Consider the following 15773-nt stretch of genomic DNA (forward strand, 5'->3'; position numbering starts at 1 on the left):
GGTTCAAAAAACGACTTGGCTCTACAGAGCTCATTTCTCCATCAGCACACACTGTACTGTGAATATTTTTACAACACAATGGTTCGGAAGATATTGAGATTACGAGTTTTGAGTTTTTGCCCAAATAAGGACATGACTGACTTGATTGACAGGTGGGAACACATATCTGTTGGCTAGGAGGCTGAAACTCCGCCCTTTTACCTCACACTAAGTTTGGTTGAGTTCAACATTTCCAATATGGCTGCCGCTGACGATTGGCTTCAAAACAGCGCTCAGGAACAGATGGGTGACGTCATGGAGACTATGTTCATTATTTATACAGTCTATAGTTTTTCCTCAGAAGGGAACATCAAACAGCTGAACGCTGGACCCTGAACTGAACTGGTCTTTGGGAAACAGGTGCTGCCAGCACAGAAAGCGACATTAATGGATCCAGACGGGTTTCAAAGCTAGAGATCAGTGATAGTTGCAATTTGATGAACTTCTAAAAACAACAATGTTCAATGTACACACCACCACAACACAAGAACTGAAAATAAAGTCACACTATTGGGACCCTTGAGGTCATCCCTTATTTCACACAGTGTATTATTTTTGCACAGCTACAGAAGGGATGACCTCAGACGCTTTTGAAATATTGATTTGGTGCATTTCAAAATAAACGTTTTGTTCAATCAAAGAAGCAAGGACAAAGGGAAACACAGAATATGAAAGCAGGATGGGTCAACAGGGCCTACATCTTATCTTAGTCCCAGGTCCTGAGGGACAGGAAGTACGGCCCTGGTAATTGTTGGTTATTTAAAAATGTGCAGATAATAAATGAGAGGTAATACATGCTTTCTTTGATGCTCAAATTAAAATGAAATGTGTGGACATAAAAACCTCCTTTGCTGGTTTGCAGAGATGAGTAATTGCATTAAGTACGGATTATTTAATGCTCTTAATAAATTTAGCACAAAAAGTAGATTATGTCTTTGTTGTAACGATGCTGTGTGCTAATAATTCTCATACTGTTGGAAAGCCTGTTTATTCCCATTCTAAATGGAGCCACATTTTTAAGGAACATCTGTTACAGTATTTCTCAATCGCTAAAACACTAAACACTATTGTCTGAACCAAAGTCCTTAGCGGTCTGAACCATGTATTGAATCAGTCACCTGTTAGACACAACTTCAAACACATTCTCACTCACTAAAACACATGTTGCACTGTGATGCACTTGTGTTGCATAAAGGTAAGCACAGGTAGCAAAAGTGAAACACATTCAAAGCACAGGAGTCACAGCTTAAACACAAGCACTCAAACTGATCACACTTGTGGCTAATGATGTGAGGAAACCAGTATAAGCCAGATCAGAGAGCACTGGTTGTTGAAGGTTGGGCAATGGACAGAAATAATCTGAGAGGAAGAGGAAGAGTGTAAGAGGTGGTCGAGGAGGAAGAGGAGGGGAGCGAAATGGAGAAAGACAAAGAACAGTAACTTCTGATGAAATCTGAGCTACTGTGATAGACCGTGTTCTCCTCATTTATATTTGTGTTGACTTTATTTTGACTGTATACAGGAGCTACATTCATTGATCCTACTGTGAACAATAAACAGGATTTCTCCAGCTTCATGTCCTGAGCATTGTGTTTTCAGTGTTTTGATGTAGTGTGTAATGACTGCTCAGTACTGTTTTAATTTTGATGGACTCTGGGTATTCTCTGACAGCATTGTTTGGTTTAGCAGGAAGAGTCAGAGGTTTGGTGAATGTAGTTTGAAAATTGGGTTTTGTGCTTATAATGTTGAGAAAAGTGTGCTGGATGTCGAGAAATGTGTTTCAGCAATTGAGAATAACTGTAATGTGATGAGCAGCAGAGCTGAGTTTGTGGGTTGCGACCATGAAAAATGAGCCAAATCTTCTGAGTCAGGGCCAGCTCGTGGCATAGGCAGACTAAGCAAACGTTATGGGCGCCATCCTTCCAAAGGGGGCGCCACTTGCTCTCTAAATGAGTGAGGAAGAACATTTGATGCCAACAGAAAAAATGATATTTTTTATCTAATATAATTTGGGGTTGAGTTGCGGAGTGATGCCAGTATACATTAAGAATCGTGTGATTGGAGCATGGTGGCCTAACGGTGTAAGCGCCCTACGTATGGAGGCTACAGTCCTCGTCGCAGAGGTCGCTGGTTCGACTCCCGGCCGGTCGATCATTTACTGCATGTCCTCCCCCACTCTCTCCACTCCCCACATTTCCTGTCTCTCTCCAGCTTTCCAATAAAAGCCAAAATGGCCAAAAATATTACTTTAAAAATAATGAATAAAATACAAATTAATTGTGAGATTCACTTTTGATTTTTCAAAAATTGGTTTGAAGAGCAGTTTTTTTAAGGTTGTAAGTGTTCATGATTTAATGTCTTTGTTTTGTTTGGTTTATTTACACTTTGGTAGCTGTTAGCTTAATTAGATAGAAAATGTAGGCTAGGCTTAAATATAATATATATTTAATATATTTTCTCCTGCTAAATATCAGTGTTATTACCATTTCATTAAAGGCACTATGAGGAGTTTTTAACTGGCTGAGAAACAAACTGAAACTGATACTGATGCCTCTTTATGACCCCCAAAAGCAAACAAGACCATCCACAACAACACTGATATCTTCTCTGTTGTCAGTTTACTGCCTGAAACTGCTCTGAGGGGGTAGGTGTCAGAACAGATGATTGACATCTTGCTTTAGAAACACCTTTTTTTAACTGTTTTCATGGAAAATAATCCCATTGTGTGATAAATTGTAATGTTAAAAGACAACAGGACAAGGTTATTGTCTGAAGACACTTATTTTGCATGTACAGGACAAGAGATAAGAGGTATCACTTTTTCCACAAGGGGGCGCCAGAATCGATACAAACTAAAAGTTCCTCACAGCAGCTTTAATGTTCTTTAAGAGGTCATTTTCATTTTTAAATAAAGGAAACGTGTAAAACATGAAGCTGGATGTCAGTTGTCTTCCAGTGTATATGTGATGTGATTGTTGGTGGAGTTGGTTACAATACAAGGGGAACCAGTTCAAATCTTGCCTAGAGCACCAGGTCGGTTAGAGCTGGCTCTGTTCTCTGTTGATTGCAAACAGCTTCTTCTACCATTGACTCTTGTTTGGTGTTGGAATAGTAGAAACGTCCTCACGTCCTGTGCTGTTTATGTCCCCTTGTATGATCTATCTGAATCTTAAAGGACGCATGAAAACAGGGAAACAGTGAACTTCCTGACCTCTGAGTCTGTCTACCATGTGACGTCACACGGTCGCAGTCGGAGGAAGCGCATCAAGCTTTCTGCGCCATATGTGTGAATGTCCTTCCCAGACCTCCTGCCCAGACCTCAAAACCCCAAGTACAGTACAAAGAAATGTGCTGGTCTCGCACTCCCCGTTAAAAGAGTACCGTGTCCCTTTAACAGCGTCTGACAAAAAGCCCATCTGATCCCAGAGCTCCAATCACCAATTCCTCCTGCAAAAGCAGCCTCTGCATTTTTGTCTGTCTGAATGCTACAGCAGCAGCAGCAGCACGGGGGGGAGAGACTGAGGATCAGGCAAACAGTGAGGAAATGTGACAAATCAACGCTCCTTTTCATGGCGAAGGGGAAACTGCTGCGAGAGGAGTTATTCTGGGACTCCTTCGAGCCTCGACGCGCCGGATCAAAATGGTAGGCTGCATAGGAGCGCTGCATTCTCTTTATTTCTCAGTCCCTGTTTGATCTCCTGCAAATATGAGCTACTTAGCAGGCCGATCAAACTTAACACACTTTCCCTTCATTATGTGCTGGGGCCACTGCTGTCACTGGATCCTGGGCTCGGTTTCTCTGCGGTGAAGTTTGTAACTTGCCGACATGGCACAAGTTGGGAATAGAAGCTGCTGAAAGAATGCAGAGGCTACAATAGCTACAGTGATGCAGAGAAGGAGTTAAATTCTTTCATATCAGGGCGCTTCTGCACACAGGCTCAGGTCGAGAGGGAGCATGTAGACAGGATGGGTGAAACTGAACCGACAGACAGGGCAGAGAGACAGACAGACAGACAGACAGGGCAGGACAAGTTTGTCAGGCTGTGACATTCATGCACACACAACAGACTGCATGAAGAATCAGTCTTTGTGTTCATAACTTCACTTTGTGGCAGGTGACACTCAGACAGAGGTGTCTGTAGAGACAGAAGCATCGTGTGCTGCAGAGGAAGCTTCCTCTGACGGTCACATCACAGTTCATGTCCTCATGTTTCATTACAGCGTGTGTGTGTGTGTGTGTTTCTCTGCTGGAGGAGCTCTGTGTCTGTTTTGGCAAATGTCTGCCTCACTTTAACTCCCTGACATCCCTCTGTTGACAGTGACCATCCTGCATGTTCACCCAGGATCCATGATGTTTGTGTTCCCCTCTGTGAGCAGACGTGGAGATGCTCCTGCAGACTCACACAGAGAGTCATGGGAATAGAGGCAGATAGTGAGGCAGACAGTCCGCTCTGTCTCCAGGGTCATTTTAGGATGCCTCATTAGGAAAGCATGTGGAGCCTGATGCAGCGGTGGAGTAATCCCAGCGCGCGTTCACATCTGGAGGCTTGGGTTAATATCTGGGTCAGGTCAGCGGGGTGAGCCCTGGTGCTTGCTGGGTGGCTTCTGGTGGAGCAGGGAGGGAGAGGGAGCTTTTGGTGTTGTTGTACTTTTGTTCCTCTTTTTCATTTGTGTTTTTCTTGTTTTGAGAGTGAGCTGCGATGAAGTGCAGTGTGTGTGTTTGGTGAGTGCATTGTGCTTGTGATTAGAGGTTCTGTATCTTCTGTCTGTTTTGGTAAACATGCCCCAGATAATTTCTGCAATTACTTTGTTGACAGCAGAAGCGGATTAGCCCCTGCTAATTTTGTTGTTATCAATAGCCTCACCTTGTATCACATAAACTCCACACTCATGGATTACTGAGCCGTCCTATCAGGCGCAGGCCCTGTGGCCTGAAGGGCCAGAGCCCCCTGATCAGAGCTTCTGTATCAAAAGACTGTTTGGACAAACAAATTAAAGAGAAACTAAACAACAACAAGAAGAGAAACCAGTTAAAGAGAAACTAAACAACAACAAGAAGAGAAACCAGTTAAAGAGAAACTAAACAACAACAAGAAGAGAAACCAGTTAAAGAGAAACTAAACAACAACAACAAGAGAAACCAGTTAAAGAGAAACTAAACAACAACAAGAAGAGAAACCAGTTAAAGAGAAACTAAACAACAACAAGAAGAGAAACCAGTTAAAGAGAAACTAAACAACAACAAGAAGAGAAACCAGTTAAAGAGAAACTAAACAACAACAAGAAGAGAAACCAGTTAAAGAGAAACTAAACAACAAGAAGAGAAACCAGTTAAAGAGAAACTAAACAACAACAACAAGAGAAACCAGTTAAAGAGAAACTAAACAACAACAAGAAGAGAAACCAGTTAAAGAGAAACTAAACAACAACAAGAAGAGAAACCAGTTAAAGAGAAACTAAACAACAAGAAGATAAACCAGTTAAAGAGAAACTAAACAACAACAAGATGAGAAACCAGTTAAAGAGAAAATAAACAACAACAAGAAGAGAAACCAGTTAAAGAGAAACTAAACAACAACAAGAGAAACCAGTTAAAGAGAAACTAAACAACAACAAGATAATACAGTTAAAGAGGAACTAAACAACAACAAGATGAGAAACCAGTTAAAGAGAAACTAAACAACAAGATAAACCAGTTAAAGAGGAACTAAACAACAACAAGAAGAGAAACCAGTTAAAGAGAAACTAAACAACAACAACAACAACAACAACAACAACAACAAGAGAAACCAGTTAAAGAGAAACTAAACAACAACAAGATAAAACAGTTAAAGAGGAACTAAACAACAACAAGATGAGAAACCAGTTAAAGAGAAAATAAACAACAACAAGAAGAGAAACCAGTTAAAGAGAAACTAAACAACAACAAGAGAAACCAGTTAAAGAGAAACTAAACAACAACAACAAGAGAAACCAGTTAAAGAGAAACTAAACAACAACAAGATAAAACAGTTAAAGAGGAACTAAACAACAACAAGATGAGAAACCAGTTAAAGAGAAACTAAACAACAAGATAAACCAGTTAAAGAGGAACTAAACAACAACAAGAAGAGAAACCAGTTAAAGAGAAACTAAACAACAACAACAACAACAACAAGAGAAACCAGTTAAAGAGAAACTAAACAACAACAAGATAAAACAGTTAAAGAGGAACTAAACAACAACAAGATGAGAAACCAGTTAAAGAGAAACTAAACAACAACAAGATAAACCAGTTAAAGAGGAACTAAACAACAACAAGAGATACCATTTAAAGAGGAACTAATCAACAACAAGAGAAACCAGTTAAAAAAAAAACTAAACAACAACGAGAGAAACCAGTTGAAAAAAAAACTAAACAACAACAAGAGAAGCCAGTTGAAAAAAAAACTAAACAACAACAAGAGAAGCCAGTTGAAGAGAAACTAAACAACAACAACAAGATAAACCAGTTAAAGAGAAACTAAACAACAACAAGAAGAGAAACCAGTTGAAAAAAAAACTAAACAACAACAAGAGAAGCCAGTTGAAGAGAAACTAAACAACAACAACAAGATAAACCAGTTAAAGAGAAACTAAACAACAACAAGAAGAGAAACCAGTTGAAGAGAAACTAAACAACAACAACAAGAGAAACCAGTTAAAGAGAAACTAAACAACAACAACAAGAGAAACCAGTTAAAGAGAAACTAAACAACAACAACAAGAGAAACCAGTTAAAGAGAAACTAAACAACAACAACAAGAGAAATCAGTTAAAGAGAAACTAAACAACAACAAGATAAACCAGTTGAAGAGAAACTAAACAACAACAACAAGAGAAACCAGTTAAAGAGAAACTAAACAACAACAAGAGAAACCAGTTTAAGAGAAACGAAACAACAACAAGAAGAGAAACCAGTTAAAAAGGAACTAAACAACAACATATGCATACATAAATATATATGATAATAATAATTATAATAATACATGTATTTTTAAAATAATTCAGAGAACTTGAACTCAAGTTAAAATAAAAAGATGAAAGAATATAACTAAGAAACAAAATAAAGTTACACAACAACAACAACAACACTGGCTCACAGAGTGAGTTTTAGGGCTAGTTATAACATGTAGTTGTTACAGTGAGTTTAACGTTTAGTTTTAACAGTGAGTTTAGCATTTAGTTTTAACATTTAGTTTTAACAGTGAGTTTAACGTTTAGTTTTAACAGTGAGTTTAGCATTTAGTTTTAACAGTGAGTTTAACGTTTAGTTTTAACAGTGAGTTTTAACAGTGCATTTTAACAGTAAGTTTTAACAGTGAGTTTTAACAGTGAGTTTTAACAGTGAGTTTTAACAGTGAGTTTTAACAGTGAGTTTTAACAGTGAGTTTTAACAGTGAGTTTTAACAGTGAGTTTTAACAGTGAGTTTTAACAGTGAGTTTTAACAGTGAGTTATAACAGTGAGTTTTAACAGTGAGTTATAACAGTGAGTTTTAACAGTGAGTTTTAACAGTGAGTTTTAACAGTTAGTTTTAACAGTGAGTTTTAACAGTGAGTTGTAACTGGGGCTGAACGATTTTGCAAAATAATCTAATCACGATTATTTTCCTCAATATTGCGATTTAATGTGCAATTATTTTTTTCAAGGTCCTCTCCTCATGTATTTTTCAACAAACACAAGCAATAAATCAATCTTCTAAGCATTCACCACAACTCTTAAACAAAATTCTGCCAAACAAGTGTGGTGTAAACATAAGTATATAAATCACTAATAACTCACACAAAGTGCAGCTCACTGGCTGAGTTATTTCTGCGTGCAGTTTGAATGATGTTTATGAGGAGTAATGCTTTCAAACAGTTGGGTCAGTGATTCCTGTCGCCTGGTACTTTGCTTACTTGAAGTTGAAGCACTGGTCGCTGGCGTTTTAGCTACAGTCGTACATCGCTTTGTGGTAGGGATGTTAACAATTGATTATTAAGAACTTACTCCAAGACATACTGTTGTTTTGATATTGTATCAGGTGGAACAAACATCATGTGGTCTCATATTTGGTTCAGCTATCAGCGAGTTGTTTCAAGTTTAAAGCATGTTTGGATGTGAATCAGCTGACTAGTAAACTGGACACTGTGAGTCTGAAATATGATTTTGTTCAGTTGTCCTATTGCAGTAAATCCACATGTTGTAGTCTGAGTCTTCTGACTCCGTGTCTGCTAGTGATGGGAAGTTCGGCTCTTTTCAGAGAGCCTCTTTTGACTCGGCTCCCAAAGAAGAGTCAGATCTTTCGGCTCTTTTAGGATTTAGGATCTTTTGTAGCCGTATATTTTACCTTAACTTTGCAAAAACTAATGGTTTGTGTGTTGAAAACCCTTTTACATACAGTGCTTTTATCAGAAGCCTTATACATGCCTAATTTTGTGCATTTATTCGGTTACAAAACCATTTTTACTTTTGTTAAGTAATTAAATCAAACTTTTTTATTGCACAAATTAACAAAAAACTGCAAACATATTCACAGAACAGAACCTGAACCAAACTCAAGCAAACAGAACCAGAACCAAACTAAAGCAAACTGAACCAGAACCAAACTAAAGCAAACTGAACCAGAACCAAACTAAAGCAAACTGAACCAGAACCAAACTCAGGCAAAAAGATAAAAAACAACTATAAAGATGAACAAAAACTATAAAGATGACAAACAACCACAAATATGATAAACAACTACAAAAGAGATGACAAACAACTACAAAGAAAATAAACAACTATAAAGATGATAAATAACTACAAAGATGATTAACAACTACAAAGATGATAAACAACTACAAAGATGATAAACAACTACAAAGATGATAAACAACTACAAAGATGATAAACAACTACAAAGATGATAAACAACTACAAAGATGATTAAGAAATACAAAGATGATAAACAACTACAAAGAAAATAAACAACTATAAAGATGATTAAGAAATACAAAGATGATTAAGAAATACAAAGATGATAAACAACTACAAAGATGATAAACAACTACAAAGATGATTAAGAAATACAAAGATGATTAAGAAATACAAAGAGATGATAAACAACTACAAAGATGATAAACAACTACTCAATTGATTAAAAACTACAAAGATGATTAACAACTACAGAGAAAATAAATAACTACGAAGATGTTAAACAACTACAAAGATTATTAACAACTATAAACATTAAGTAAGATGATGTAAAACCACAGAGAGATGATAAACAACTACAAAGAGATGATAAACAACTACAAAGATGATAAACAACTACAAAGAGATGATAAACAACTACAAAGATGATAAACAACTACTCAATTGATTAAAAACTACAAAGATGATTAACAACTACAGAGAAAATAAATAACTATGAAGATGTTAAACAACTACAAAGATTATTAACAACTATACAGATGAAAAGAAAACTCTAAAGATCATAAACAACTTCAAAGATGATTAACAACTACAAAGAAAATACACAACTCTAAAGATTGATAAACAGCTACAAAGATGATAAACAAGTACAACTATAAAGCAACCACAGGGAAAAAAAACAACAGAAAAACAACTATAAAAATTAAAAACAAGTACAAAGATGAAAAACAACGAGAAAATGATAAACAACCACAGAGAGATGACAGACAACTACAAAGAGGATAAACATTAAGTAAGATGATGTAAAACCACAGAGAGATGACAAACAACTACAAAGATGATAAACAAACTGTAAAGCAACCAAAAAAACAACAGAAAATCAACTATTGAAATGAAAAAACAACTACAAAGAGATTTAAAACAACTATAAAGATGAAAAAAACTACAAAGATGAAAAAAACAACAAAGATGAAAAAAACTATAAAGATGAAAAAAACTATAAAGATGATAAACAATAACAAAGATGATATACAACCACAGAGAGATGAAAAACAACTACAAAGATGTAAAAAGGATCAGCACAGCTACAAACTGACCACAAAGACACATATACACACATATAACATGAATTACTCAAAATGTCTAACACACACACACACACACACTCACACACACACACACACACACACACACACACAATATGAGGCAGAAAAAAGATGTAAACAGAGATCGCAAAGTGAGACAAAGAGACAACACGTGGAGGTTGCACTTCCTGAAATGATTTGTGTCTTTGAGTCTCTGGGTTTGGATCAGCTATATGCTCTTGGTGTGATAAGGAGATTGTTTTTATTCCCTTAATTTAGTGGATCATCTTAAATGTCTCAGTTCCATTACAAGTACATACTGCACCCTTTGTACCCCCTGACGCTGCTTAATTTCAGAGAGCATTGTCAGGTCGAGCAGCTCCCTCTCTCTTCTCTCAGGGTGCTGTGAGTTTTACGTAACTGCCTATTCAGGGCATTCCTGCCCACCCTTGACTTTGAGGCTTCGCTGTCTCTGGGTGCTGAGCGAGGAAACTTGTCTTTAGTCTTTGTGACAAGTGCAGCCATTCTCCAGCCCCGGCAACAAACTCCAGCAGACATCTTTGGCCCCTGGTGGGAGGCTGCTCTCCTTGGAAACTCAGACTGTACTGTAGGTGCTGCTAATTTATGCCCCTGAGATTAAGAACAGTGGACAAGGCTGCAGAGAGCAAGGTCAAACTCTGCCAGCTTATGTAAGGCTCCTTTTGTTGCTCATGGTTAAAATGGCACAAGATTGTTTCAAAATGTTGGCTTGTTTTTACTCTTTGGAATAAATCCACATTTAAATGTTTTGTCTTTTCAGCAGCTAGCTCACTGTCTTTCAGTCTGTTCCCCTGAACCAGCCCCTGTGGCACCTCTTTAAAAATAACTCTGAACTCTATTATCAAAGAGGCCAAACAGCTTTTCCCTTCTTGTAGTTTAATATGAGGATTTCTATTAGCCTTTCATTGTCAGACATTTAAAGATATTAAAAGTTTTTTCAGGGGCTCTGTCTGGAGTGTTCTTACAGCATTTAGCAGAATTTAGGCCAGAGAGAGAGAGAGACTTAAGAGGAGCTGTAAAGCACATCGAAATGAGTTTTCATGCTGTTTTTAGAGATTTGCCAAGCAGCAGAGTGAGGACACTTGATCTGATAGTCATCGCAGATATTTGTTTCATTTGGTCACACACAGATTTGTGTTTGGGTTTCATGAAGATGACCTCACTCTGCTTTTTAGCACTTTGCTGTTTTATGGATGGATGTTACATTCAATCAATCAATCAATCAATCAATCAATCAATCAATCAATCAATCTTTATTTGTATAGCGCCAAATCACAACATACGTTATCTCAAGACTCTTTTACAAACAGAGCAGGTCTAGACCACTCTATGTCAAATTATGAACAGAGACCCAACACCAAGACAGGATAAGACTCAGTCTGACCCCACCTTAATCCACCATGAGCATTGCACCTCACAGTATTTAGCTAGTTACAGCAGAGAGGACAAACTTCCTTAAACAGGCAGAAACCTCGAGCAGGACCAGACTCATGTTAGACAGCCATCTGCCTCAATCGAGTTGGGTCTGGAAAGAGGGATAGAGGAGAATAAGAGAGAGAGGGAGCGATGATAGTGATGAGACGAGTAGTAGTAGCTGTTGCCGCTGGAGTCCAGCACGTCCGTATCAGCTGGAGTCTAGAACGTCCACAGCAGGAGGACGTCTACGGCAGCTCAGAGGAACCTACCAGACAAGGGAGCTCAGGGACTCCAGAAAGGTCTATGGTTAGTAACTTTAATGGGACAGGGAGAGTTAAAGTAAGTGATGGGGGGGTTAGGGGGAAGGGGGTGAGATAGGATCCCAGTGTGTCAGTGCACCAGTTGACACTGAACTGACACCACTTTCTCCAGGATTTTAGAGATAAAGGGGAGGTTAGATATCGCTCTATAGTTAGATAAGGTGCCTGAATTAAGAGTGAGCTTTTTAAGGAGAGGTTTAATTACAGCTACTTTAAATGATTGAGGCACATAGCCTGTCAGTAAAGACATGTTGCCAGGGCTGTCACAATAAACGGTATGGACGATAATTTTCTGTAAAAAAAATTAACTATTGATATTGTGCTAAAATGAGTAGACTGTAATTAGGGCTCTACCTGCTTCAAATTGTGTTAACACTCTGTAGTCTAAAGTCCAACACATGTAGGATCGATGTCTGTAGTTGTGACTTGAAGCTAAATGAACAACTGTACATATTTTAACTCCTGACGGCTGCCGCTATCGGAGTAAAGCTACTTCCAAGACAAACATTACATTCCATAAGCACCCCTCACAGTTAAAGTCCCCTCATGTTACATAGTCCAAAAAACTTTATTTTGAAAGGGCTACAACAGGAAGCAGCATGTTGTCAGGTAGAGTAACTTGACAGATCTCAGCGTAAAATAAAATGCATTTTGATGTCTAAATTATATGAACAGGGGAGGAGGAGAGAGGAAAGTCAGATAATACAGATTTAGTAAGAATCTACAAAGTCCTGAGTTCTGAACACAAAGAGGATTATAAAATCCTCTGTCTGTGGTCTCAGACTCAGACATGAGTCTTGTGTTGCATTGCAGACTTGTTTGATGGGGTCACAGTGAGTAAACATATTTTCACGTGTGATCTCTTTTCATTTTGTAATACCAGAAAATATCCTTACCTAAAGAATCAACTATATAAAAAGGAAAATTATTGATAAATCATAAACAAATGAAAAAATAAAATAAACAAATGAACTTTTTAATGAAGGAATCAATCAACCAATGAATACATAAAGGGAGAAGGTGACACATGGACAGAGCAAAGGCTGAGGACATGATCAGTGGACATGAATCCAAAGATACCAGAGCGGTTAGCTGTCTGTGGTCTCACACACGCTCTCCATCCCCGCGCCCATGAGTGATTTGGATTTAGTCTGCAAGTTGTTGTCAGAGGTCCAGTTTATCTGGGTGTCTTTTCACTCTTCATTGTAGTCTTCTTGTTCTTTCTCTGGTTACAGACCCTCTCTTCACCTTTCTCACAGGATTTTACCAAAGATGAGATGAACAGTGAAGTTGAAGACCCATTCAAATGATAACCTTTTCTTTTCTCCCAAGTTTTTATAAACATTGCGATAACATCGTCTCCGATCACATAAAAAATACATATATCTGCTTAAAAACGACAAACTTCTGCTTTATATTCAGGGATTTTGCCTTGTGATGAATATGTCAACTTTTTAAGAAACATGCTGATTCGATGATTTGAAGTTTCTTAAGATTGTACCATTCTTGTATCCGCACTTTAGCACATAGGCTGGATGCAGACTAAAACATAGCTAGCCTAGCTTTATTCCAAGGTCATAAAATCTGTCAAAACATTTTTCAATTGGCTCATTTAACTCGTACCACAAATATCCAACTCGACAATTTTGCTGCCTTCTAGATTTGGCAACAAGTTCAGTTTCCAGGTATTCACCGCCTCCAGCCAGGAAGTAGTCCCTTTACTGTAACATTGGTCAGCCCTTTGGTCAACTCCGGTTGTTTTAAATGTGCTCTATAAATAAAGGTTGAGTTGAGTTGTAACTTATCCCAAAATGTTAATTGAAGACGCCTCAGAGACCGTAGACAGTGCGTATAAACCTGACATTTATTGCCCATTTCACACAGAATCCTCAGACCTCCTCTGCTGTCTTTGAGCTAATGTTGAGTCCGGAAACAGGCTAGCTACCTACACAGCAAAATCATATTCTATATGCTAAATGATTACAACCAGATGTTCAGTATGATAATACAAACAATCAAGGAAAGTCAATTTTAACTAGTATAAATAACCTACAGGGTTTTTTCCATGATGTTAGAGTCTACCTAAAGACGTTTTTCAACCGGAGGAACTTTACCCCTGAACAATGTGCGTTTCCACCGGTGGACCCAGGGTCTAAATTTAGTTCAGGGGTAGATAATCTCCCCCCTAAAAAGCCCCTGCTAGGGGGGTAGTACTTTTCAAAGGTCCCGGGGCTTTTGGGGGACAGGGCCTGCAATGCTGAACGTGTCTGATTGGTAGATTAACCTCAGTGTTTTTATTCCTCCCTCCGTCCACAATAACATCACACACATCTGTGATTCACTTGATTTCTCTTTCTTTCATTAGTTTTTATTTGTTCGTTCTTTTTTGTATGTGTGTGTACTTTTCAAAAGAAGAAGCTGTGATTCTCTTGATTTAGCAGCTTGTAACAGTAGTCTTCTCTCAGCCCACCGTGAATGCGTCTCTCCCGGTGTTACGGTTTTAAAAGTGACCCTGTAAACTGGAGACCTTCAGCTGAACGTGTCAGTGTTTGTGGAGTTTACACAGCTGTCGAAACACAGAGGGAGTTCCTGGGAATGCAAACTAGTTTAGTTTTTATTAAGATTTCAAAATATCCTCATCAGATATTTAATGATGGTCTAAAGACGTTTATGAGGGATGCATCCGGCTGAAAGTCTCCAGTTAACAGGGTCGCTGTTTAAACCAAAACACTGGTCGATCTCTGCCACGGCTTTTTGAGTTCAAAAGGATTTTAAAGCCGTGTTGAAACGTCTTTGCTACTCGCGCTTATCTCCTCTCACGTGTTGATTCAGTGAATCCATCTGTGATGAAATATAGCACCATCTAAAACAGACCAGCTGAGTCTCTTCATGCTAACAGGCTAACTGTTGTGTTGCTCATCATGATACCTGCCTGTCCGTCTGCTTCTATGGTGTCATCTGTAATGAATGGCATTTCTCTTTGTTCTATCTAATCTACCCAGGACTTCAGCCTGCAGTCAAAATGCAGACAACAATGGGGGCACAGGAACCTTTTAGTTCAGGGTAAAGTAGTTCTGGTGGCAAAAAGACCCCGGAACTATTGATCAAAATGCACCGAAACCTTCATTTAGCAGTGCAGTAAAACTGAGTTTTCAGGTCTGGCTACTTGAGGTTACTAATCTGTAAAATCAAGCTGGCTTGTTAACCCAGTTTCTAGTGTTGCTAAGCTAGGAGTACAAGTTTCCACTGTAGCCTTACATTTAATATCTATTTGTAAGAGTAGTAGCAATGTTCACATGCTAATCTCCACCTCAAGACAAAAACACTTTTTTACACACTCTGTCTTTAAGTTCATATTCACCTATCTCTGTGGATGCTCCTCATTTACCTCCTTTCCCTCTCCGTCCTCTCTGACCTTCTCATCAAACATATCAACCACCTCCCTAAACACACACACAAACACACACACACACACACACACACACACACACACACACACACACACACACACACACACACACACAGACAGAATAGTGGCACGGCAGAGAGATTTCCCTGATAAGCAGCTCTGTAGAGTATTGTGCTCCTCTCAATGTGTCATGCTATGAAAGGGATAATAAAGATATCACAGCGTCATCTGGTGTAAAAACCCTCGGGTGTGTCTGCACCTGCTCGCTGCTTCACATCAGAATATCTTATCTCTCACTCTTTGTGATTCAGCCCCTTCACTGATCTGCTTTATCTCCAACTTGAATCTGTTGTTTGCAAACCAAATTTCTGTGTTTGCACAGCCCTCCACACTTTATTGAGCCACAGGTATTTGGCGTCAGATCCCCGTGTTTACCAGTCAGTGCAGGCGAGTGTGTGCCCCGCATTGTGCACATGCGTCGTACAGCGTCCGCTTGGGAACAGTGTGTTATGACTCCAGCAGAGCGGTGGTGTGTGACGCGTTGTAACGT

The 15773-nt window shown here is 38.7% G+C and overlaps 1 protein-coding gene across 1 annotated transcript in view; it reads left to right on the top strand.

Moving 5' to 3' along the window:
- The first annotated feature begins 3274 nt into the window (after window positions 1–3274).
- LOC117828659 (zinc finger and BTB domain-containing protein 47-like) overlaps window positions 3275–15773 on the top strand; it is a 53070-nt gene continuing 40571 nt past the window's right edge. Inside the window, exon 1 of the mRNA XM_034705853.1 lies at window positions 3275–3682. Coding sequence (XP_034561744.1) covers window positions 3680–3682 — 3 coding nt within the window. The 5' untranslated portion in view covers window positions 3275–3679. The remainder of the gene's footprint in view (window positions 3683–15773) is intronic.

Source organism: Notolabrus celidotus, chromosome 17, assembly GCF_009762535.1.
Source record: "Notolabrus celidotus isolate fNotCel1 chromosome 17, fNotCel1.pri, whole genome shotgun sequence".
Taxonomy (NCBI): domain Eukaryota; kingdom Metazoa; phylum Chordata; class Actinopteri; order Labriformes; family Labridae; genus Notolabrus; species Notolabrus celidotus.